Source organism: Sander lucioperca, chromosome 8 (genome assembly GCF_008315115.2).
Source record: "Sander lucioperca isolate FBNREF2018 chromosome 8, SLUC_FBN_1.2, whole genome shotgun sequence".
Lineage (NCBI taxonomy): Eukaryota > Metazoa > Chordata > Actinopteri > Perciformes > Percidae > Sander > Sander lucioperca.
This window is the reverse complement of record NC_050180.1, coordinates 32,863,473-32,889,931: the sequence shown is the minus strand read 5'-3', so window position 1 is coordinate 32,889,931 and position 26,459 is coordinate 32,863,473. Positions and strand designations below refer to the sequence as shown.

At 41.5% G+C, this 26,459-nt stretch overlaps 1 protein-coding gene across 1 annotated transcript; it reads left to right on the top strand.

The window, feature by feature from the left end:
- On the top strand, positions 1–25,728 carry rftn2 (raftlin family member 2). Its single transcript, XM_031297700.2, has 9 exons — positions 1–472; positions 15,335–15,515; positions 17,615–17,723; positions 18,495–18,669; positions 19,096–19,314; positions 21,761–21,867; positions 22,638–22,741; positions 22,963–23,044; positions 25,380–25,728. Exons 1-9 carry the CDS (start codon positions 334–336, stop codon positions 25,581–25,583), a joined length of 1,320 nt encoding a protein of 439 aa, XP_031153560.1. The 5' UTR covers positions 1–333; the 3' UTR covers positions 25,584–25,728.
- The last annotated feature ends 731 nt before the right edge of the window (positions 25,729–26,459 follow it).

Below are 26,459 nucleotides of genomic sequence, written 5' to 3'. Positions count from 1 at the left end.
TGGAGGAAACTTTTCCAGAGAGAGCGGCTCCTCCTCTCCACGCTTCTGACCTGCATCCACATCAGCGGGACACTTTTTGTCAAGAAACTACCGCTTCATGAAAATAATCTTCTCTTCGTTAACCGGCGGGTTTCCGTTGCTCAGGGTTTTCCCCGCGGTAATTATCAGTGTAAACACAACCACAGGGATTTACCGGGAGGACGGAGGAGGTGATGCAGCGGTCCTGTTAAAGTTGAAGGCTTCAGAGAATCTGTCTGTGTCGGCGGCAAGCAGAGCGGCTCCTCCGGTGCTCCCACCGCGCTCAGCGAGCGGCTGTCCCCCGCCTCGGAGGCCATGGGCTGCGGCTTGCGGAAACTGGAAGACCCGGAGGACAGCAGCCCCGGGAAGATCTACTCCACCTTGAAGAGACCACAAGTGGAGACCAAAACGGAGACTGTGTACGAGTATGTGCTGCTCGACTTCAGTCTGGAAGGTAGGATGAGATAATCGATGATGCCACCATGTTTAATGATCGATAAATCAATCGATCAATATTTCTACTCATATCCTACAGATAAAACTCCCTTTTATATGTTTACTAAGAGGGAACTTCTCACCTGGATGTGCAAACAAGTGTTAGGCCTATAGCTGAAACAATAATTAATCAAACTTAGTCAATGGACAGAAAATTAATTGGCAACATATTTGATTAATCAGTTAAGTCATTGATCAAACAAAGAAGCTCTACCTAATTCAAGCTGCTTTATAGTCATTAATGTCATTTCAAAAATATTTGCTGGTTCCGGCTTTTCAAGTGGGAAATCAATTTTATGTCACTGAAGTTCTATATGTTTGTGTTTAAGGGCTTTAAAGACGTCACATTTGGACTTTGGGACATTGTGATTGTGTTGTTTAATGTTTTCTGACATTTTACAGACCAAAAGAATCAACAGTTTAATGGAACATGAATGGTATTTACCATTTATCACCTTAAAAAGGCCTAAAGGTGTTCCTTCTTTTCACTAAAACATTCCTCTCTGTGTAGTTGGCCTTAAAATGATCGTAAATAGCAGACAGCCTGTTTATGGTAGTTTTATTTGAACATAGTTTAACTTTACTACTCACACAGGGGCCGTATTTTCCTGTGATGCTTGTAAAGCGACATAAAAGTGACTGTGTTTTTGAAATTTATATTTATTTTTAAAGCCCTTTCAAACTATACATGTTATAACGTTACAGCATCTAACTGTGGACTTTTCCTAGCAACAGGGCTGTTCAGCTGCTCAGCCTATCTAGAAATAGGTCACACAAGGTTTTTTTCCTGCCTTCTTCCCTTGGCATACACACACACACACACACACACACACACACACACAGCAGAGAGAGCCCCACCTGCTGTGATATGGAATCTAATTTGAACATGTGTGATAATCTCAGATGGCCGAGAGGTTGCCATTTTTCCAGAGATAATCCCTTCATCTGGTCCTCCGACTGGCTGTTGTGACTGTGACCTATTTGGAAGGAAACGGTGATTAAGTTCTGAATGGGAGCCGAGCATGTAAACAGCAGGCCGGCACCATAATGAATCATGGAGGAAAGTGCTGCTTTCCAAATTAGGGAGGTTAGGGAAGTTCATAATGACTTCAGGATTGTCCAACACTCAACGTGCATCTAGTCCCGTCTGCATTACATCCGATCATGTAGTACAATAGTTCTCAAAGTGGGGTCCAGGGACCCCCAGGGGTCCTTGAGGGGGTTCCAGGGGGTCCCCAGCAAAAAGTGCAATATAATTCCATCCATAATTAACACAATGACAGAATGTATTTTATATTTTGGTCATAGCTTTCAGAGACTTTCTGTAATAAAACATCTTAAAGCTAAAATCCTATCAGATGGGGACCCTTGGACAAAATCTAATAAAATGGGGGTCCATGGTCTAGTTTCTGTTAGTTTGGGGGTCCTTGATGTCAAAAAGTTTGAGAACCACTGATGTAGTAGACTCACAGCTCAACGGTTATTTTCATTACACATTCGCCTATAAGATGTCAGAAAATAGTAGAAATGGCTATAGCACAACTGTCCAGAGCCCAAGGTGACGTCTTTGAATGTCTTGTTTAAACCCAAAAGGTATTTAATCTACTGTTATAGAAGACTTAAGCCTGGGACCAACCTGCAAAGACTGGACAAACCTACTGGGGCTGCCCCCTCTTAGTCGATTAGTCGACTAATCGGTCATTTTGCTCTTAGTCGACTAAGATTTCTTTAGTCAATTATTCATTGTGTATGCTTTTTTTTCATGCCGAATGACTTATTATCAGGAAGGTTATGAGCACATCTACGGTAAACACAAGATTTAAAGTGGTGCTTTTGCACGATTCTTTGTGGAGAAACTCAGTTTTACAGATCTGTCGATTCAATCAACTAATCGACTAGTCAGCCCTAACTTCCACCAACTTGCACAGATTGTTTTGACAGTCAGGAAAGAGCATAAACCTTACGACTGAGCTTAGACCAACCTGCAAGTCATGCAAGAATGCCAGTTGTTGCGTGTTCGGGTACCAAAACAAACGTGGATGACAACCAGAAGCTTGAACTGTTTACTACTGCAGCAAGTCACATCAGCTGTCACTAATTAGTCTTAATTTCCTGAGTAAGTTAGACCGCAAAATGAATGTTGTCCGGTTAAAGTGGTCTCTGTAGCCGGTGTCTGTCTGAATTCAGCCAAAGATCATATCAGTGTTTTCCCTCGGTTTGTGGAAGATTAGGTGCGTGGATTTCAAGAAAAAGTGAGTTTTTTCAATAAAAGAAAAATGCAATTTCCCCCTTACATTTTGCATCTCTTTGTAGTCATGTTATGTCTCTTTTTTTTTTCTTTTTAAGATTATTTTTTGGGCTTTTTTTGACAGTACAGCTAGGTGAGAAAGGAGAGAGAGGGGGAAGACATGCAGGAAATCGTCACAGGTCGGACTCGAACCCTGGACCTCTACGTCGAAGCATAAACCTCTCAGTATATGTGCGCCTGCACTACCCACTGAACCAACCCGGCCACGTTATGTCTCTTTTTGGTCATTTTTGTTTTCTTTGGGATTCTTTTGGGTCTCTGTGGCCATTAGGCATCCCTTTGTAGTCGGTTTGGGTCCCTTTGTGCTAGTTTTGCGTTTTTTTTTTCACATTATTTTGGCTCTGACACACCAACCCGATGGCCGACCGTCGGCAGAAAAGGCAGTCGGACTGATCAGTCTCCCCGAGTTGGTCAAAAAAGTGCCTCGGAACACACCAAAGCGTAATACGTCTCCATAACAGCAGGCGGTGCTAATCTGTATTGTCGCCCAAAAAATGAAAACTGGCAGCTGATTGGACGACCGGGTCACGTGGGTCTGGCTTCTCCCCGACCATAATGGCGGCTCGTTTGGAATACGATCTCGTATTTTACGAAAACAGTTCACCGAAACGTGTTTCTGAAAACATTTTAAGAGAGAAATAGGCCATACAGTTGCTGAATCTGTCTTCATTTCAGATCGACAAAGGTCAGTTTAAAAGATTTTCGTCAGATTTTGAGAGGCGTTCGTCACGCTCATCCCGCTTGTCATTTCCGGTAATTGGTCACTGAGTCCGACTGCCTACTGGCCGATTCAACAAGTCAAATCGGCCCAAATGAAGGCCGACCGGTCCTCCAACTGACGACGGCACGGAACACACCGAACAGACTCGAGTCACCAACCTCGCCAGACTGTCCGACGGCCGATAATCGAGTTGGTGTGTCAACGCCTTTAGTAATGTCGACCCAACACCAAACGACTTTTCAAGCGATAGAGCTTAGATCTGCCCCAAAAAATCAAGCCCGACCCAACCCGAGCCCGTGCACATTGTGTCCGAGACCAGCCCGGCCCAACACATTAACTGGAATTATGAGCCCGAGCCCGATTTCAACCCGACACTTTTTTAATATGTGGGCCGTTATAACTGACGTTCTCAACTACAATTCAGAGTTGTTTGAACTCAACGCATTTCTCTGTGAGGGCTTGCTTCGCCCTCATGCTTGGAGAAGTAACAAAAGAGGACGTTGAAGGCTGACTATCATCTTTTCTGCCACGGCGAGCCTGCTTCATGTGTCTGTTCATCATCCAAGTCCCCGTTTTATTTGCTGTCATAGGCGAGCAGCGTGCCGCACTTAGCCTAATGCACTCGACAAAGCCAACACATATGTTGTCACTGCCCATGTAACTTTTTGTACACATTTGTTACTTTGGCCTAAATGTAGCCTATATAGATAATATTTCTGATTATGGCATAGCTTTCTCCCCACCCAATTAGGCTAATAAAGTAATGATTAAAAAAACACAAATGCTTGATCAAGGGCCCGGCCCGGCCCGAGGATAGTGGCGGAAGATAACGGCCCGGGGTCGGGTCGGGCTCAGGCCAAGAATCTAAACTCTAAAGCGATTCCACTGTCTCAATCATTTGGTGCAAGGTGGTCATAAGACTCAGTCCGAGCTGCCTTAAGTCAGTCCTTTTCCCGTCTTGATGTTCTGATAAAATCAAACGTGTTTGCTTTTGCAAAATCTTCTAGTCTGTGACTCAAAACTCAGTGACATTATGACGGATTGTCTTTAGATGTGAGATGGTGTCAGACTTTAGTCTTCTCAAAGTCTTTTCAGAGTCTTCTAGTGTATGGTAGGCATAAGACTTTCATTCACATCCTATCAATAACTGAAAGCTTTTAGACTTAATACTTTTGAAGCAAACCTTGGCCTAAAGCTGTTATTATGTATCCGATGTGAATTTAATCAACATTTAGGTAAATGTAAGCATCAGATGGGACTCTGCATCTGCAGATACTCCATTTTGAAGGACTTGGATCAGGATCAGGGGCCACCAAAACTTTGATTAGTGAAGGCTCCTTTGCTGCAATGCGGTTTTGTCCTGGATAATTTTTCGGAAGTGCCCTGATTCGTTGTGCCTGTCCTCAGCAGGGAGTCATGGGTTCTGCTCTCAGACAGACTTATAAATACAGAACTTCAGAGAGGGTGTGAGTCATAGATTGTGTCTGGATCAACCTTAAACAAACATCAGTAATCAGAAAACATCTTAAATGCTTCTCTCTCTAAAGAAATGTAGGTTGGTGCTCAGTTGTGCAGCTAGAGAGGAGGATTGAATGAATGAATGAATGAATGAAGAGATGTATTTCAGACATATCAAAAATAAATCAAAGTATCAAAGAAATATGCTAATAAGTCAAATAAGCAAAACATTCAATAAACAAGTAACATTGGCCAACTTAGACATGTCTGAAAAGGAGTAAGAAGAAGTATACACTTATTTAATCCTACCCCTTTCCATGACTCAGTAAATTATTATTATTATTATTATTATTATAGGATTGTTGGGATATAAACTTGAACATGTTGTCCGAGTTGTTTGAGAGTCCTCAACCAGACATGCTCTACAAATCTGAGATTTTTTCACCTGCAAATGATCAAACCAGCGGCCTAGATTTGGTCACTTGCATCCCTGAATACTTCCACATGTGGCTTGAGTCATTGAAGCCTTTTATATGATCAGAATATACCGCTGTGTGTTATGTGATTGGTTTAGGAAACAAAGAGGAATCCAAGACTCTAAAAGCATTTGTGACATGTGAGTAAATGGTCAAAATGCAGGTTTATTGTCTTCTGGATTTGTTTAATCATCACAGACTTGAAATGTGCAAATATACATTTCTCTCAAAGTGGAAGGCTCCTTTTTTTTTTTTTTGGAACAGCTACAGATAAACTGGACTGATTCCAGTCCCTAGTAGTCATGTGCAGTCTGGTGATCTGGTGGTCAAGACCTGTGATTAGCACATTATTTTATGATTTGCTTTAAAAAAAAATGATAGTCTCTGGCTTGGTTTCTTGCCAAATGAGAGCTGAAAATGTGCCACTAAATGTGCGTTTTCCTGGTCGCACTGTCTGCATCTTCATCCACCTGCAACTGCATATTCTTCTTTATTTCTGTTTCTAATAGAATTGCACAGCAATGCTGCCTTCTTGTATTTTTGTTTGATAAAATTTCTAATCAATGAGCCTAAAGGCAGATTTAGAAATACTAAGGGCCCTATTTTAACGATCTAAGCGCACAGCGTGAAGCGCCTGGCGCAGGTGCGTTTAGGGCGTGTATGAATCCACTTTTGCTAGTTTAACGGCGGAAAAAAGGGTCCATGGGCCAGGCGCATGGTTCAAAAGGGTTGTACTTAGTGAATCAAATTCGGAATATTGTCATATTCGGAATAATAGTGGATTATTGATGTGCATGTAAACCTACTCCCTGACTTTAGACCAGGTTTTTGTTGGTCAATGGCGCGATCACTTTCCGCCACCTCAAGATAGCAATACTCACTTCAATGTTATTGCTGTAAAATGGGATTGTCAAGCAGACAAACTCACCAACACATATGTAATAATACATTGATACTTTGCGTCTGTGTATCAATACAGTATTGCCACGGAAAATATCGCGATACTATGCTGTATCGATTTTTTTTCCCCCACCCTAGAGTTAACACAACATACAAGATTAATATCTTTGCGGTGTCTTTCCAGCTTTATTTGTCTGATTGGAGGTGTAGAAGGAGTCAGTAGTCTTGGATGTTGTGCAAGCAACACATCTGTCAGTACATGCCATTCCAGACGAGCACCTGGCCGACAGATGCCTCACAGTTTGGGAGACGTCTATATATCATCTGCTGCGTATCTTGTTGAACTGCTTTTCTGTAATGTTTTTTGTTCAGGCATGTTCACCCACGTGGACCACCCTTTTTCACCAAAACATTTGCGCAGATGTATTTAAAGAAGCAGACTCTGCAGAGACTCTGATCCCTGTAGTTTATTGTAAGCAGGATCACGGGCGTCAGTTTGGTTTGAAATGTGCTGGGGACAGAGACGCATTCGGAAGTGTGAATTTTCAGAAGTGTTGGGTACAATGACGCATCTCATGGTTTGAAAGACGCTGTCCTGTAGCTTACTAATGTAAATGAATAAAAAATGTATACAAAAATGTGATGATGTCCGACACGTTTTATGAAGAAGAAAGCTTTGACAAAGTAACAAGTTCCATTTGGCAAACACGTGCCACCCACCCCTTCCCCAACCTAGAACGCATCCCAATGTTACACAGCTGTTGCAGTGTTGTGAACAGAGAAGCGAGTAGCCAGCGCGGCAGCAGAGCGGCTGTGTCTGTGCCTGCCCTGTGGAGATAGAGATTTTTGTGGATTTGTTGGCATCTGTCGCTCAAGAATTATGTGTTACGAATTTTATTTTTTGTGGTGGGTACAAAATGACTCGTGACGAAATCTGATAGTTACGCGTACCCACCGTCCCCACCGAAATCGACGCCTATGAGCAGGACGCCATTGTGAGAATCGTCCCCACACACCACTCCGCCCTTCACTGGCCTTGCTTCTCCTTGAAACGATGAAGCGTTTCTGGGACACACACCGACTTACTGCCACAACTCTCACTTTTATCTGTCTTTCTCACACACACACACACACACACACACACACACACGCACGCATCAGCATCCCCCAGTGTATCTCCCATTGCTGTGCCCAGTAGCAGCAGTGCTCCCAGTCAGCTTGGCCTCGTTTTTACTACAGACTGGACGTCAGGCCTGGAGCCAGAGGCAGCACATCAAAGTACCTAATGGCTCATACTTCCCTGAGCCTCATTACTGATGACTGAGCGAGAAATGATGTGGACTCTGAAGAGGTCTTTATATAGTTATTGATCTTTTCATTGCAAACCGCTCATTGTGTTTCTTACTTTTAAAGCTCAGTCCAGTAAACAAGCTGTTTGTTGAGTTCAAGAGGTCACACAAGAATCTAGGGCTGCAACACATTTTTGGATTAATCTGTCGATTATTTTCGATTGTTTATATTAGTCGTTTGGTCTATAAAATGTCTGAAAATGGTGAAAAGTGTTAATCAGTGTTTCCCAAAGCCCAAGATGACGTCCTCAAATGTCTTGTTTTGTCCACACCTCAAAGATATTCAGTTTACTGTCACAGAGGAGAGAAGAAACTAGAACAATATTCACATTTAACAAGCCGACATCACACAAGTTTGACTTTTCTTTCTCATAAACGATGACTTAAACCAATAAGTCGATTATCAAAATAGTTGGCGATTAATTTAATAGTTGACAGCTAATCGATTCATCTTTGTAGCTCTATGTGGAAGTAAAGTATATAGCTTTTTTTTCTGTACAGACAACAAAAATCTCCTGTTTCCTCTTGAGACAAACGACTTCCTGCATGAAGCCTGAGGCTGGAGGCCATCCCGACACGCTTCTACTTCCCCACACATGTAGCCGCGTCATGCAAAGACTTGAAGTGGACTATGAAGGGGATCAAGGATCAGAGAATGACGTGAAGGGTGCACAGCACAGCGATGGCATGTCAGGACGAGATGAACAAATGAGACCATACAGAGGGATTTGCGGGTGGAGAGATGGCTTAACCTGAGGTGACGTGTATTCATCGCTGGTTGGTTGGATGAACGAATGTGGAATGAACTGAAACATTACAATCTGTCGAGAGATGGCGACTGATTTGTTCAGATGTGGTTTGACCTAGAAATCGATTCACTGTCCTGGTTTTAAAAAGGTTATTGCTCTGCCTGCCAGTATTTGTCATCATTTCCACGGATAAGTGCAATTTTCTGTAATCTCTCTTTTCTGTAATCTGGGCATCTGGATTGTTTCAGATTAAAGGCAGTACTTTCATTATTAAATTTAGAGGAGATTTTAAGGGCAGTCAGTGCAAGGCTGCACAAACCTGGCATCCCACACTTAATAATCAATTATCTTTGATTCCAGTCTGTGTCTTACTTCAGAAGAGGTCTTGATTGGCATAATGTGACTAATGCTGAGCTGAGATGGCCAAATTAGTGGGTTAAATGCCTTCTCTAATCATGTCTAATCATCTCTAATCATCACTGGATTGGTCGGTTTGAGTTTCAGGTCATTGTTTGTCTGTCCAGCCCGACAACTTGACTGTTCTGGTTCACTCTCAGCGCTCTCGTAGCATCGTTATCAGAGGAAAAAGATATATAAAAACCCACTGTACTCTACCTATTCAGCAGCAAACTGCAGACAGTCACAGTTAGAGACTAGCTGGTGAACATAGTGGAGCATTTAGCAGCTAAAGAGACAGATACTTCCCCTTTGGAGTAGCCTGGTCCTACCAGACTCTGGTACATTTCATTTGTAAAGAGAGTTTGGCCACTCTCCATTGACAAGTGTTAACTTCCTTGAAGGCGGGTACTCTGTTGAAGTTTAAAACTATTGGATCTGCCCAGAGCCACTCTGGATCTGCGATAACCAATCGCTAACGTTTGGGCGTGACGTTGGCTTAGCATTGCTAGTGTTCGCCTTAGCCAACTCCTTCACCACTAATGGAGCGAGCTGGAAAATCGAACTTTTCCCAAACCCCGTGGGGAGGAGGGCCACAACATCATGGCCACCAACACAACTCAGCAAAGATTGTTCTTGCTCGGGCTTTAACTTCTGGATATTCGGCAGCATTGCCACAACGGACCGAATGGCTTCGCTCGCATCTTTCTCCGCCGCCATTACGGAACTACAACTCAAACTAGCGCACAACCTCAACATCATCGTTCTCAGCCACTCCCTCTGTTCACTGATTGGACCGGTTAAGATTTGGCCGGAGAAAACCCGCAAATATACCGCAAACCCAGACGTAGTACTGAAGGAAAATTAAAATTGAGCGGAAGTATGTAGGAGGGCGGAGCCAGGCTACCTTTTGGAGTTGGTAGAGACCAAAAACAGAGATAAAAGAGAGAGAATATTGGAAGTTCACTTATCAAATTAAAAGGTTTTGATGTGTCAACGGTTCGCCATTATCAAATGTGTCACTAAATGACCCATAGAACTAATGATGCAAGAAATGGGAAGAACAAAAAAACTTCCTGTTATTCCAACTTGGAAGTGTTCATGGAGGGTTACCTCCACCACTGTCTTTTTAATCCCATTATTTAAATATTTAAATATTTAAATCAGTTACTTTTGTGAGGTTACGGATTTGGAGCGGCACGTTAACAACTGAAGCCAGATACAAACTGCGTATATGCTCTTCAAAATTAGCTGAATTGACTTCATTTAGATAACTAATAGACTAATAACTAGTAACTATAACTAATAAATAGATAGTAACCGAGTGTTGGAAGCTTTACGGCCATTTTGGGAATCAGAAATTCCAAATATTATACAACTCGGAGGCTGACGTGAATGTTTTTTTCCGATTTAGTTAGCTAATTGAAGTCTAATAGATATGACTGTGTGAATGTTGCATTATACCTGCAAAACTTATCATTGTGGGTAGCATTTAGCTCAAAGCAGCCTCACAGAGATGCTTGTTTTTCCATCTAGTGTTACTCTTTGTGTTTTCTCTGCTCCTTGTTGCCAGGCAGCTTTCTCCTTTTCACACCTTCTCTCCGTTTAACATGCGGGCCTGTAAAATCCATCTTGTAAATGCTGTTTTCCTCTTTCCTCCCTCCTTCGCCTCCCATTCTCTCAGCTCTGTCACCTCTGAGTTGTTGCTCATCTCCTCTCAAGCCCCTAAATTCACCTCCCCCCCCCCTTTTCTCCCTCCATCCTGCCAGCTCTCACCTCTACTTCTTTTACCCCCTTTTTTCCCCCTATTTGCTAGTCCTCCGTTCTTCCTCTCCTCCTCATTTTTTTGTCCCACACAGCATTGAACAGAGGCCTCAGTGTGCGGGTTGAAGGGGCGAGTGGCGGCAGGATGGGAGGGGGGGTGTGAGGACTGAAAGCAGGGGAGGAGACGAGCAAAAAGGCTACAACAAAAGCCTTGCTTGGAGGTGTGTGTGCATGACATCATGGTCCTCCTGGGAGCCATTATCTGCACCATGGAAGCCTGTTTATTCGGGGTAACCCTCCAGACGTTGCGAGTGATCCACGTTTAACATAACAGGCCCTGTTTTGTCCTTTTTCGTCTTTAAAGAAAAAGAAAGTTGTCCTAAAAGTTGTCCACAGTGAAGCATCAACTTTGTCCACCAGCTGCAACATGTACATGCCCGTGTTAAATTATAAACTCAAGTGTTTGGAGTCAGTGGGGTTTATTAAACCCACAGGAATGCCAGTAAACTGTAGCTGTGTTTGCCCGGGCCCTGCTTTAGTGGTTTCACTGAGGTTCTGGTGGTCTTTAGTCTCATAATGGAGGCAGCCAGACAAACCATTCAGAGGCTGCAGTGATCTCAGCTGTGTGGACTGGTCTCCTCCATCTCTGGGGTGTTTGTCTGTGAGAATGTGGGGGGTTGTAGTGAGGAATGCTCTCACACACTCGACTTGAAATGCGTTAAATGGACTGTGTCTGTGTGCGCATGTGTGCGTGCGTGTGTGCGCGTGTGTGCGCGTGTGTGTGTGTGTGTGTGTGTGTGTGTGCGCATGCTTTTTCATGGGGCACATAGCCAAGCCCCTCTGTGAACAGGCACTCTTTGTGGACACAGGAAGTATGGTGACGGTCACAGGGATTTTCAGCCAGGGTTTTCAAGAAAAACAACACAAGACTCAACTAACAACCGCTCCTGGAACGCTGCCTGCGTACTCTTTATACCTCTAACTGGTGAGGAAATGGATAACATGGGAACCAAAATGAGAGATGGGTAAACTAGATGACATTTCCAACCTTGTGATCTTTTTTTTTTTTTTTTTAAAAGCACTGGGGGAGTGTATCCTTTCTTCAAGCCTGCAAAATCCTCTAAAGGTGTTGCATGTAGATCTTGATCTGTATCAAAATACACACAGTGAAAGACAGGCTGATTATGCAAAAATGCACACGGACTCTACGCCACAAAATCAGGTCTTCGTCAGGTAAAAATGCTTAAAAATTGATACATATATGGCTGTGGTATCCATTTTTAAGTGCATATATGTCTGTAAATCTCAAGGCAATTAACAATTACAGAAGGGACATCTCAAAGAGTTTTACAAAAAGCATCAAAATATCAACATGGTCAACAATCATGGTCCAAAATTAGCATTCACTAGCCATTTGGCTGGTGGACAAAAAGTTAATTTTGAACCCTGTCAACAATGCATCCGGAAATACAGTTAAAGGGGAATCTTCTTCTGGGAAACTGTAATGGGCATTCTTAACTATTTTCCTACATGTTATAGCCTGATAATCAGACTAAATTTCTGTTTTTGTTTTACTTCATTCTGAATTTCTGAATCAATCCGAAAAGTCTGTGGCGATCCAGAGGTCTTGAACCAGGCTAGACATTTCATAGACTAAACGATGATCGAGAGAGTAATGGATAATGAAAAGAATCATTAGTTGCAACCTTTTTAATAATCAATTACACATCATATCACAGCAGCATGAAGATTACACTCTACTACTTTCTGTGTATCTCCTTTAAGTCCCTTCTTAAAACATACTTTTATCCAAGAGCCTTTCCTGATTTTATTTGAGCTTGGGCTTTGAGTCTTTTTATTCATTTAAAATGTTTTTTCTATTCTTACCTAAACTGTACAGGTTTTATACACCAAATAGTTTTTATTTGTTCTGTTTTAAAAACCTGATGTTTTTATGACTGGTCTGTTTTATTGTTTTGCGAAGCCCTTTGTAACGTGGAGTTTGAAAAGTGCTCTATAAATAAAGATTATTATTATTATTATTAGGGGTGCACGATTCAGAAAATGTCACGATTCGATATCGATTTTCAGGCTCAAGATTCGATTCAAAATCGATTTTCGATCCAAAAACGATTCTCGATTAAAAAAACAATTCACAGTATGTACATTTTGTTACTTCCCCCATGTGATTGCAGTAGACATACAAAAAAAAAATATGAATTGATTTTTGGAATTCTATGAATCGATTTTGAATGGGTAGAGCTTGAATCGCGATTCGAATGTGAATCGATTTTTTTGCAAAATGCTTAAAAATTGATACATATATGGCTGTGGTATCCATTTTTAAGTGCGTATATGTCTGTAAATCTCAAAGGTACATCTCAAAGAGTTTTACAAAAAGCATCAAAATATCAACATGGTCAAAAATCATGGTCCAAAATTAGCACCAGCCAAATGCTGGTAAAATATGCCAGTAGCTGGTAGATTGCATCACTCACCAGCCAAAAAAAACTATGGTAATCTATTGAGTGGCTGGTAAAATTTGAACATTCACTAGCCACTAGCCATTTTGCACACCCCTAGTTGTTATTATTATTTATTTGTGTGCGTCAGTTTAGAGCCACACCCTTCGTAATGGACAGAAAACCACATCAGACGTCACAGCTGGGGGAGCAGCACTAAAAATATGCATACAGAGTGTATATATATGTGTGTATATATATATATCCTTTACATAAGAGCGTGGTGAAGTGGTGTTTCCCTCAACATGCCTGGGTTTGTGGTTGTTATTTTTATGGCCGTCATCAGTTTTTGAAGCCATCAGACACAGCTGGACTCAGGACTCTCAGACCAAGCAGCAGGAGCAGCAGATATTTTTAGTTTCTAGATACATCTTCATATTGCATGAGGCTTGATGTAAAGGACTCGGTGGTGACATGTCAATTTCACACCATAGAATTTGTTTTGACCAGTGGAAGTATGTCTGAAAAGTGGTTCCACATGTGTTAACATAAGACGGTCCGTCTGCGGCTGCAGGCCGTGGAGCTCACCGCCAGTGTTTTAGTTTGACTGTTAAAAAGTGTTTAGATAATTAAAAGGTATTTCTTTAGAAGCGGGCTGGCTGCTAGTTAGCTAACGCTAGCATGCTATTCCACCAAGTTTCCATGCTACATAAATAAGCCGGACAGAGTTGTCCCTCATCTGGTGATAGAAACCCTGCTTTTCCCGTTCTGTTAGCTCAGAGCTCCACAGCCTAAGTCCACAGGTACAAATTAGTTTTGCACCAAATGTATCGTCAAGAGTGTTGTGAAAGTCGAGGTGCGCAGATTGGCCACTTTGTGATGCGAGAGAGCACATATGTGAAGTTGCAGTGACAGATTCCAGAGGTTGTAATCACTGAGTTGTGGTTGTGATGGAAAATGAACCAGAGTAAAAAAAAAAGTATACGAGTAAATGTTGCATTATAAGTTTGCAGCTGTCATTGTATTCATGTAAATATCAATCTACACATTTGTGAATATTTTTTCTGTAACTTCACATTCAGAATACAGGTGTGTGAACATTTTCTACAAGTGCAAATTTCAACTTACAAGTTCAGATTTTTTTTACAAGCTCTCATGTTTTTTTTCTTTGTATGACTTCAAATTCAGATCACATGTGTGTGAATATTTTTTACAAGTGCAAATTAAATTTTTACAAGTGCAAATTTTAACATACAAGTTCAGATTTTTTGTTCTGCAAGTTCTCACATTGTATTCTACAAGCTCTCCCTTTTTGCACCATATTTACCTTCATAGAAAAGTAATGTTCAAGTCATCATACAGGAAAGGAAAGAAAACTTTCCCAGACAGTGTGCATGAGTTAAGGATGGTTGACCGTGTGACAGGTTACATTAATAAAAAACACTGGTCTCGTGTTGTATTGTAAATGGTCCTGATGTGAGGTTTCAGTTTTTCTGTTTGTCAATCATTTAAGCAAAAATGCCATACATTTGCTGGGTCCAGCTTCTTAAATTTAGATTTTCTGCATTTCTTTTTTCACATATATCAACTTATATATATCAACGCTTAACTGACAAAAAATCTGCTTTTATAGGCTGCCAAAGTGAGAAAACACTGACAGTGTAGCCCAACATTAAAATAACTATTTAATATGTCAGTATAGCTGATCAAATTATAGAGGTGTTATCATAGACATATCTTAATAATTATGCTGCAAGACAAGTCTAAAAGCATACTGTAAAACAGTGATTGGGGCTGTAACTAATGATTATTTTTCATTGTCAATAAATTGCTGATTTTTTCAAATTATTGGATTACTTTTGTCAATAAAATGTAAAAAAAAAAAAAAAATAACAAGGTGACAAGTTTCTATCACATTTTCCCAGAGTCCAAAGTTATGTCTTCAAATTGATAGTTTTTTTTCACGACAAACAGCAAATGCTCCCATTTTAGAAGGTGAAACTAGTAAATCTTTGGCATTTTTGATTTGAAAAATATCATATCAGAAATATATTTTAACATTTGTCTGACAAAAAAACTCATCTGATGATGCCTGTAATGCACAGTTTTGGTGTTTTGGAGGAAGTATTTAGCATTTTGAATCTTTTATAACATTATCCACATAGTGTAACCTTTATAAACCAGCTAGAATGCCTTTTACTGACTTGTTTCCTACCGATCATGTCTCTGTCCATGCAGGTAGCCGTCCTACGGTGCAGTATGTGGCTTCACTTTCCGAGCTGCCTCAGGCCCTGCAGCCATACTACACACAAGGCTACATCCTGGCCGCCCTGCACCCCATCATCCTGTCTGTGGGCCGAACCCGTTCACTGCCCTTCAGCCTGCTCTACCGAGCCATCCTCGCCCGTCCCAGACCAAGGTAAACGAATCCTAACCCTCTTTAAAACCTTAAACCTAAAAGAAAGCTCTGGTTTTAATACTTGCCCCTTTGAAACAACCCTTATTTTTGAAGGCTTTTCTTCTTTTCATCACTGTAAGTGTGGACACACATATTTATAAACTTTATTTAATCAGCAGTCTTGAAGATGAACATCAGTCAGGGTTGGACTGGAGTCTGGGGCATATAAAACTGTATCACTGCAAAAAAAAAATGGACATTGAAGTACTGATTGACTAAAATCCTTAAAAAAATGAAATATTGGATATTTTCACAAATTTAAAGCCTTTAAAGTCTCTAAAAGACATCCAATACTGGATACATTCATCTTGTCAAGACTCTAAGATGCTTAAAAGTAGTGAAACACTGAATACTTTCACTTTTGTAGGACTCTGAAAAAACAAAAAGTAAAGTATTTTTGGATGGATGGATTTGCGTGGAGCCAGGGACATATCAAACTGGATCATCTGCATAAAAATTAACTTTAAAGTACTGACTAGGACGAATAATGTTATGTAAGTATAATTTAAATGGTAGTGGACCAAGAATTGACACCTGTGGAACCCCATTACTGATGGTAATAGTCTGAGTTCTTCCTGTAAGATAGATATCGATCATCTTGACCCAAAGACTGTAGTTAAAAGCTTTAGTGCGTAACATTTTTTGATATTAATGAACGTCCGTTACATTCAAGCCATTGCAAAATGAGTTGCTACAAAGCTAATTAAGACTATCAGCTCCAGACAACTCTCTCTGGATTTCTCAGTATGGCTATGTTCAGAAGATTGTGGCGTCTGGTGACTTTCACGCACAGAAACTTGAGTGAAGATAATGACCTCTTCTGAAGAGTCCATCATGTTTTTTTTAATCCTCCGTGTCCTCGGCTACTAACAACTGCTCGGAGGAGGGGTGGGGGTGCGTGCGCAGTTACGGAAGGCTTGTATCATGTGGATGTTGTTGTCATTACTTAGAATTCCTCATGGGGAAGACAGAAACTACGCACTATAGCTTTAAGTAATGATATTAAGTATCAAATGCCTTTGGGAGGTCAATAAAGATGACTTTATACAGCCTGTGGCACACAAGCCTTCCCACTGTGCCCACATGTTCACCGCCATACTGTCTAGTAAAAAGATGAATGATGAATGAAGTCATCTGCATATTTAATGCAGAGCTCTAGTAGGAGGTCAGACTGGCGTGTCTGGAGGAGACTATGTTGTGGTTTGACTTTATGTTTACCCTGATTTCTATTGGTTAGAAATCCACCCAACAACAGGGCTCCCCCAGCAGCCAATGGAGAGGAAGTATCTCTGACGTTTGATAGGTTGGGATACTGTAACTGTCATGATCATTTTTATTTTATAAGATGGCAGTAGAGGTGAATTAATAATGTTAATGATGGTGTTTTCATAAAAAAATATAAAAAAAGGAAATACTTTATGCAGTAATGGAAAGTAACAGAGTACCACCACCACATCTCAGAGGGAAATGGTGTACTTACATTTCAGATTAAGATTTTATAAACAAAACATATGATTAAATTATAAAAAATATGGTCTTGTGCTGTTGATTAAACTATCCAACAATATATAAAGTAGTTAAAATGTGCTCCACCTCCACTAGCTGTAAATTAAAATTATGCTAAATGTATCATAATATTCCAATAATATGATATTAAGATTATTATTGACTGAAAGGGACCATTCTGCCCAACAAATTCTTTGTACTTTTTAGTTGAGTGGAATCTTGAGTCTAAGAAGTATTTCTCCTTCAACTTACTTTCATGTTTAAAATGCAGTATGTTGTCTACGAACTGTCATCTCTTCAATGGCTGTTTACCCTCTGAGTAATTGCTGTGACAGTAGGTGTTAGCTGCCTCCTGCTGAGCCTTTAAATGATTGATGTGGTGGCGTCTGCAGCTCTGTGACAATTACAAGTGAACTATGAACCCTCCAGCTGGACACTCATCCAGAAACTCCCCACTGACCTGAAGAGCGTTAACGTCAAACCCAGTTACTGCTCAACATGTCTCACTGGCTGTCTAATGGATGTTTTCTTCTGTCTGTGTGTGGTGTTTTCAGTAAGCAGATGGCGTCCATGTGTTACAGCGTGCCGATGTTGAAGGTGGAGGAGTGGCCGTTACCTGGAGAGTCGCTGACAGGCGATACGGTCAGAGCGCTCATCGACAGGGTCAGTCATATTTACTGGAACTCAGTCGCCCCTCAAATACATAAATACACGAGGGAGCTTAATTTTAATGTTTCTCTAGTCCAGTGGTTCCCAACCCAGGGGGGCCAGCTGCTGCCTCCAAGGGGATCCAAAGATAAATCAGAGGGTTACCAGATGATTGATTTAAGCATTAAAAAAATAATCTATATACCTTCGTTCCTTAAGGCGTCTATTTACACATTTTAAGGCCTCTAATGTGTTAAATACTGGATATGCTTCTCTTTTCAGGACTCTAAGATGCTTGAAAGAAACTTGAAATAAGTGAAATAATGAATACTTTCAGTTTTGCAGAACTCTAAAATCCTTACAAAAGTAAAGATATTGGATATTTTCACATTTTCCAGTATATAAAAACACCTAAAATAAGTTAAATATTGAACACTTTTCAGGCCACTAAAATTACTTAAAATAAGTGGAATAGTGAATATTTGTATCTTTTCAGGCCACTAAAAATCCCAAACATAATAATTTAAATACTGGATACTTTTTTACCTATTTAAGCCTCTATAATTCTTAAAATAAGTGAAATATAGGATATTTTCATTTTATCAAGACTTAAAGTTGGTTAAAATAAGTGCAATACTAAAAGCGTTCACCTTTTCAGCCCTCTAAAAATCCCTAAAATATGTAAACTACCACCTCTTGTGTGGTGTTAAGAACATCCGCGTTCCTTCATTGTAATGTTGAGCTGGATGTTTTCAGTGTGTCTAACTCTGTTTGTCTGTCCGGCAGGTGAACAGCAGTGCCCGGGGGGGCGTTCGATTCGTTGCCTCGGTCCTCCAGCAGGTGAGCGGGATCACCAACGGCCGAGTGCACAGTCCGAAGAGGGGCTGCCGCTCGCCTCCACGCAGCCCTCCGCGTACTCCGCCTGGAGACAGAGAGCTGGAGGAAAACACCTACAGTCCTGGTGAGACACTCCCATTTATACTCATTTATTAATACTAAAGTACAAGTACCTCCAAATGTATGTTATCTATTTATTTGCACTATGATATCAAGGCAGCAGAAACACAACTAGAAAAAAAGAATGAAAGATTGTGCAGGTGAGATTAAGAAAAACCCTAGGGGCTTATAGAAGGAAGAGAAAAAATATGTATAATGAGCAAATACAAAAGTCCTGAAATATACAAATTAAACACAAGTAAGCAAGGAATTATAAAACAAGCATGAGGTTGGCTACATGAAACAACAAAGGTATAAAATAAAAAATAAATATATATATATATAATGAGGATGTGTGGACTTTGTATGTGTGAGTGGTTATGAGACAAAATCAGATACAGTTCAGACAGTAAAGTACCAAATGTATTTCTCCTGATCCTCCCTCATCCAGACTTGAGGTTGCTGGTCTTCTTCCACTCCTGGGCCCCGGGCTGTGCTCCTCTGGACTCCCTGGCCTGTCAGTACCACCAGGGGGCGCTCTCCATGCGCGTCTCCAGGAAGGGTCAGGTGGTCAGCTCCCTGGAAGCTGATTGGCTGGAGCTGACTGCCGCCTACTACCGCAAAGGCTGGTCGTTGGTCGACTCCTTCGTCTACTGGGACACACCCAAAGGTTGGTTTCGTGTTAGTCTCGCATCGCCAAACCTTCCTCCACAGCGCTGTGGAGGATGGTCTGGCTAGTCCACACAGCATCCCGGGATGGGAGAAAAACGTGCTCTGGTTTATTGACATTTCTTTAAACCAATCACAATCGTCATGGGCAGCGCTAAGCCCTGGTTACAATGACGGTGCCTCTACAAAATAGCCTCGGGAAGGAAGTTGTTTTGGTGGAACATGTGTACGTTCAAAAGTTGTTTTAGTCGTGCAACAGAAAACTCAGATTGGACAGATAGTCTAGCTAGCTGTCTGGATTTACCCTGCAGAGATCTGAGGAGCAGTTAACCATAGTCCTCAGAAATCCACCAGAGGTTAGAACGCCAACACAGAGAAAGAGGAAGGTGACGGACATCTGGCTGAAATGAGGAACATCCGGCGGAATTTCCGGTGGCACTTGAACAATCCCGGAAGTCGAACGTTGTTCATATAGACTAATTTCATGTTGGATTAAACCACCGTTACCAATCTGGACAGCTACAGTCAGTCATGGAAGAAGTACTCAGATCCTTTACTTGAAATACCGTAGTCTAAAAATACTCAAGTACAAGTAAAAGTCCTGAATTTAAAATGTTACTTCAGTAAAAGTATAGAAGAGTTATAAGTCAAGTCAAGTCAATTTATTTAGAGAGCACATTTAAAACCAACCTAGGCTGAACAAAGTGCTCTACAAAGTTATTATTATGTTATTACAAAGGAAGACAATAAAAATATAGACACAATGAACATCATACAAACAACACACTTCTATACAAATGTCCCTAAACTAAATCATACGCCAAAGAGTAAAAATGTGTTTTAAGACGAGACTTAAAGATCTCGGCAGCAGAGGAGGACCTAATATGAATGGGAAGTTTGTTCCAGAGTCTCGGGGCCACAACGGAGAAGTCCGATCCCCCTTTGTTTTCATCTGAGACTGTGGAACAGCTAAAAGGAACTGACTAGACCATCTAAGGTTCCCGGAGGAGTGATGTAGGGTAAGGAGATCAACAATATACAGTATAAAGGGGCCAATCCATGTAATGCCTTAACAACAAGTAACATTACCTTAAAATCGATTCTATATTTGACCGGTAACCAGTGAAGAGAAGCCAATATCGGGGGGGATATGATCCCTCCTTCTGGTACCAGTCAAGCAATTTGTACTATTTTGGTATCGAAAAAGTACTCACTGTGCAGAATGTCTCCTTTCAAACTGCCAGATGGAGTCACGAAACTTTACGGGTGTGTAGTTTAGATCAAAATGAAGACTCAGTTCGAAGATCGGTGTGGTCCAAGCAAGGGCGCCAGAAGTAGGGGGTAGGAAGTAGGGAAGGGGCCATTGCCGCCCCCACTTTACGCCCCTGGCCTGATTTGGCGACGCGGCTGGTGCGATCCCATCGCAACTCGCAAGATGGTCACTAGTTTCTCTGTTTAATACATGAAAGAGATTTGTTATATTGTAGTTCGTCAATGTGGAGCCAATTTGAGATTCGTTGTATACTACTGGCATCAAATCATGTGGTTTTTTTTGTAAAACGGGACTTCAGCTGTTAGATAAATAGTAATAGTAAAGTACAATATTTCCCTCTGAGATGTAGTGGAGTATAAGTATAAAGTAGCATAAAAATGGAAATACTCAAGTAAAGTACCTTTTAAAGTTGTACTTAAATGCTGATGTGATGCTATGTGCATGCATGCATGAAAAGGAAATCCATATGGCGAAGTGTATTTCATTGTATTTCTTTCTTTGATTTGTTTTTATTTCAACATTTTAAATCTGAAGAAGGGAGTGAAGAAAAAGAGGTTGAAAGAGTTAAGAGCAACTTGTGTTTCCCCTTCTTCCTCTACCTTTTTCCATTAATATCTTTTCTCATAAAACAGTGATTCGCAAATACTCACAAACTCAGTCACTTCCTGTTTTGGCTGTGGTCCGTCCCCCTCTCTCTGCCGCTGCGTCTATATTTGGAGCCGTCTTCCCGACCTGGGCGACCTCACTTCCTGTTCCTCTGCGGAGTAGCAGACATCATCTGTAGGCCTCTGAGTCCTGAATTAAATATAATATATACACACACACACACACACACACACTGACATTCATGCTCGGGCAGCAACAAGAACTCTCCACACAGAGAGTTTAACCTATTTCTAAAAACTGGGTCATTATCAACCAATGACATCCTCTCATTGTCATGTTTCCTTTGCCGTCTTTCAGCACTAAAAAAATGTGCCACCTGACAGTGTTAAAAAATGTGAATTATATATATAAAATGATAAAAACATGACAATATAAACCTTTGTTCACATTTTTGTGTGTGTGTGTGTGTGTGTGTGTGTGTGTGTGTGTGTGTGTGTGTGTGTGTGTGTGTGTGTGTGTGTGTGTGTGTGTGTGTGTGTGTGTGTGTGTGTGTGTGTGTGTGTTTCAGGCGAGCCAGTGCCCAGATCACTGGAGGGATTGTTCGTGTATGAAGAGAGAAGCACCTCTCCTCCGGCCAATGACACCATCGTCGTAGAGCAGTGGACTGTCATCGAGGTGTGTGTGTGTGTGTGTGAGAATGCCTTATAATGATCGTGCATGACCTCATTCTGACGAAAGCAACGTGATATGAAATTCAATATCGGCCAAGCAGTGTAATTTCTTGAAGGGTGAGAGGGCAGTAAGTCTTATGGAAAGGGTCAGTTCACCCAAATTACACATAAAAAACCTACTTAAACTATGTGTTTATTCACACACAATATTTCGAGAGGTTTTGAGAGCTCTGTCACACCACAAACAACTTTCATTCACCTCTCATGTACACATCTTAAAACCTCACCAAACAGTCTCTATGCATGGCTGCAGTAGATACCTTAGGGCAAAGTGTGGATTCAGATGTTGTTAAAGGTACTGTACGAGTGAGACAATGAAATACTCTAATCCTCTGGCTCCAAAATGACATGATGGCAGCGCCCGCATCCAGGATATTTTGGCTTTACTTTTATACGGTCCATCTTTAACCACCACTGCATCGGTGGGCCAGTTCCATTCAGATAAATGAGAAGGCTGCATTTTTTTCATGCAGTGCTAACTAGGCGAAAATACCTTTTTTGTGTGTGTTTTTGTGAAAACTGACCCTTTTTGATTGTCTTACAATACTGGCTCCCCCAAAAACATGAATCCAAGCCAGGTTAGTTCACTAACTGTACTTTGGTTCACTTTATCTAGATTTATGACTGGTTATAAGCCACACATTGCGGTATCTTCCAACTGCTGGCGTATCTGAAAGTAGCTCTTATATATGGTGATGTTGTGTTTACACTCAGGGCTCCAATGTGAAAACGGACTACGGGCCTCTGCTTCACACTCTGGCTGAGTTTGGTTGGCTGCTCACATGTGTGCTGCCCACTCCCATCATCCGTCACGACAGGTAGATGTAATAACTAATTCAGTCTGCGCTCCAATACCCATACTACCATACTATTTAGTATGCCAGAAAAAATACATAGGATGTAAAAAATTCCAGGATGTCTGACTGCATCCGGTTGGATAGTATGCGACGTGGAACTCAGCCTCAGTCTGCTCTGTACTTTTTTCAAGCCTGCTCTGTAAGCTCACCCTGTGTTTGTTTGTGTGTGTTTGTGTGTGCAGTGATGGGAATCTGGCCACAAAGCAGGTTGTGTTTCTCCAGCGGCCAGTCAGAAGTCAGGCAGCAGGACAACCGAGGAACCAGGTGAGAGGAGGAGAGGCGTGACTGAGTAGACTGAGTGACTGAGTTATTTTACACCTTTTTATATAGTCTGGATCAATGGAAGTCTGTGTGTTGCCATTCTCAAAATCCCTTCGCTACGGGAAACAACAACAAATTTCGAGCTAGCAAGTTACACGCTGAAAATGTCATGTTTTAAAGTGCTCATATTATGCTTTTTGGCTTTTTCCCTTTCCTTTATTGTGTTATATATCTTTTTTGTGCACGTTATAGGTTTACAAAATGAAAAAGCCCAAAGTCCACCCCAAAGGGACTTACCATCTCCAACAGAAAACACTGTTCACAAACTGCTCCAAACAGCTCTATTGTAGTCCAGCCTTTACTTCAGAGACAAACGTGGTCACTTTGTAACACATGTTATAATGCTCACCTAGCTGCTAGCGTGGCACGCCCTCATACTCTGCTTCTGACTGGCTAGTAGTCCTTACCTAGGTACTGTCAGGGCACGCCCTCATACTCTGCTTCTGACTGGCTAGTAGTCCTTACCTAGGTACTGTCAGGGCACGCCCTCATACTCTGCTTCTGACTGGCTAGTAGTCCTTACCTAGGTACTGAGCATGTGTGACTCCCAACAAAGATGAACAGAAGTGAGATGTCTCACTCTGTAGCTAAAACAGAGAGCTCAACACACAGGGTGAAAAGAGGAGCTGCAGCAATGTGCAGTACAACAACAATATGATGTTTTTTGAAAATTAAACCATGTAAACCTATCCTGATATAACCTCTTAATACAATTATGAACCTGAACATGAGCATAATATGAGCACCTTTTTTTTTGGATCGTGTAACAAGGCAGGCCTGCTTGGTTCTTTTGGGGAATGACTGTAAAGATATACAAATAATATGTTGATTGTAAAGATTTACAAAGAACATGTTATGGCATTTACTCAAAACTGGGACGTTTTGGGAGCGATTGGCTGGCATTACGGCATCAAAAGTCAAAGATTGTGTCTGTCTGACTGTAGTTGCAGGGATAGGTTATTTAAGTGGTTACACTGCACCCTGGTGGACAGAGTGGAGGTTGCAGTTAATTTGCTGTGGCCTAATGAAGGTTAATAAAGAGTCGTTGCCTTTACTATTTGAATCTCCTCATAAAAACGTTAAAAGTAATGTTTCTGCTTCCAAAGCTAAGGTTAGAAGAAAAGAGATGAATGCCTGATGAAGTCTACCTGACCAAAAATGTTGCATTGATAATCATTGGGGAATATATTTAAGTGTGGATTATTTTTCTTCTTTTATTTCCAATTATTAACACAAAGCCTCTTGTTATTCTGAGCTGTAGTGAAGGAATAAATCAAGAATCCTTTCAGGAATGAAGGAAACTTTGCACAATTGAAATGCATTTATATTTGTAGTTATGTATTTAGTGTCGTAAACTCTCCTTCTGCTCTGTTTTAAAACAGCAAAATAATTCTACTGATCAATACAAAATATAATTTGCTCTTTATTACTTGTCACTTTATTGTAGGGCTGGGTATCGTTCAAAAATGTTTGATTCCGATACCAATTCGGTGACTTCGCTACCGGTTCCTAAATGATACTTTTTTCGATACCAATTTTATAAAATCCGTTTTAACAAAAAGAAATTACAACATTACACATTATGGCACAAATTTTCAGCTCCTATTACGTGAGAGTTTTGTAATGTTAGACAGCCAATCACAGACATTATTAGACGCATGCTGCGTGCTGATTGGCTCATTGACGCTCATGAGATTTACTCCTTAGGGATTGAAATTTGGTAGCCTGGGAAAACCCCTGACGAACTTCCGGAAATTTGAGATTTGCTCTGCAAGTCAGTCTGGCGAAGAGCCCATTCAAGCCCATTTCCAATGTCCCCGAAATCGAGGCACCAATCACAACCGCTGAGGCGGGCTTTACACCAATCACAACCGTTGAGGCGGGCTTTGTGCGACAATGATAGCGCAGTGACAGCGAGCACCTTTTTGTTTACATTCAACATGACGGCTACCGAAGAGCAGCGTCACCCGGATCGTTGGTCTGATTGGTTGAAGGACTATCCCTTGCGCCCAGAGGCATTTGAGCGGCGTCCGTTGGTGACGCCCCTTTGGAAATGAGCTGTCAATGAACCTTTCCCAGACCCACTCTCAGTTACAACTGAGAAGGGTCTGGTGTCAACCAGGCTAGAAATTTGGTACTGAATGACAAGTCTTATTTTTTTTCCGATTCTTGATACTTGCAGGGCAATTCGGTCGGTGCCTAAAAAGTATTGAATTCGGTACCTAGCCCTACTTGATGTAATCTACCGCCTGTCCCTGTGTCCGTCCCTGTCCTCCAGGCTTTATCCGTGCACAGCGACGTGTCCAGTCGCTCTGTGAGTCGGGCGGTCAGCAGCCCCGTCCCTCCAGAGGAGCTGTCTCCGACCGCCGGAGGCATCGGGGGCTTCCCGGTGTTCGGAGGGGGGTATCCCAGCGCCCTGTCCCACCTGGAGGAAGGCGGCTTTGAGCAGGAAGAGGGGAAAGCTGAAGTCACCTGTATGTGAGCCGGACGGGAGCAGAACTACAGTTAAGAGTTAAAAACTTTGTCGGATTACAGAAGGAACGTCCACAGACTCGTTCATCGGGCCATCATGTTCGTGACACCCTTCTTTTTAACAGAGACTTTAATGTAGAAGAACTCGGCACTTTCAAAAAAAAATGTTTTTTAATGAAGCCATAATGAGAATGAGGTATTGTTTAGACAACAAGGGAGACGGGAGTCCATGGGAGACACGTTACACATATTTAAATCCATATCTTTTCAAGGGATTTCCACCCTCTGTTCGGTTCAGGCGCTTATGGGAAATTGTCACAATACTATAAAGCACAATCGGTTCCACTTTACTTGAAGGTATCTACATAAGAGTGACATGACACTGTCATGAACGTTATAAACAAGTCATGAACGTTTATGACAACACTTCTGTCATTAAGTGTCATTCGGTTTTTGTCATGACAAGTTAGGGTTAGGGGGTTAGGGTTAGGGTTAGACTTGCCGGAAGTCAGCTCATTATCAGAAGTTTATACGTTACCATGTCAATGTTACACTTTGGTCAAGTAAAGTGGTACCGCACAAACACAGATTTCTGCACATTTTGGAAACAACACTGGTGGTGAAATGAGGGAAAGGGGCTCTTACTTTCTTTTACGACCCAGCTCACAAGTCTCTTTCAATTTGGATTCTTTCACAGTTGAACACATTTTAATTTCCCCTTATCTCTCCTCAACCCCTTTTACTTTCCCCTCCCGAGGTGTTTCAACACCTTTCACGTCACTCTCGCCTTCTCGTGTGTCAAAGTCAAAGCTCCTCTCTCCTCTCGCACAGACCGAAGCAGGATGGGAATACTTATCAGGGAGACTGTCACAGTTTCCCTGTGTAC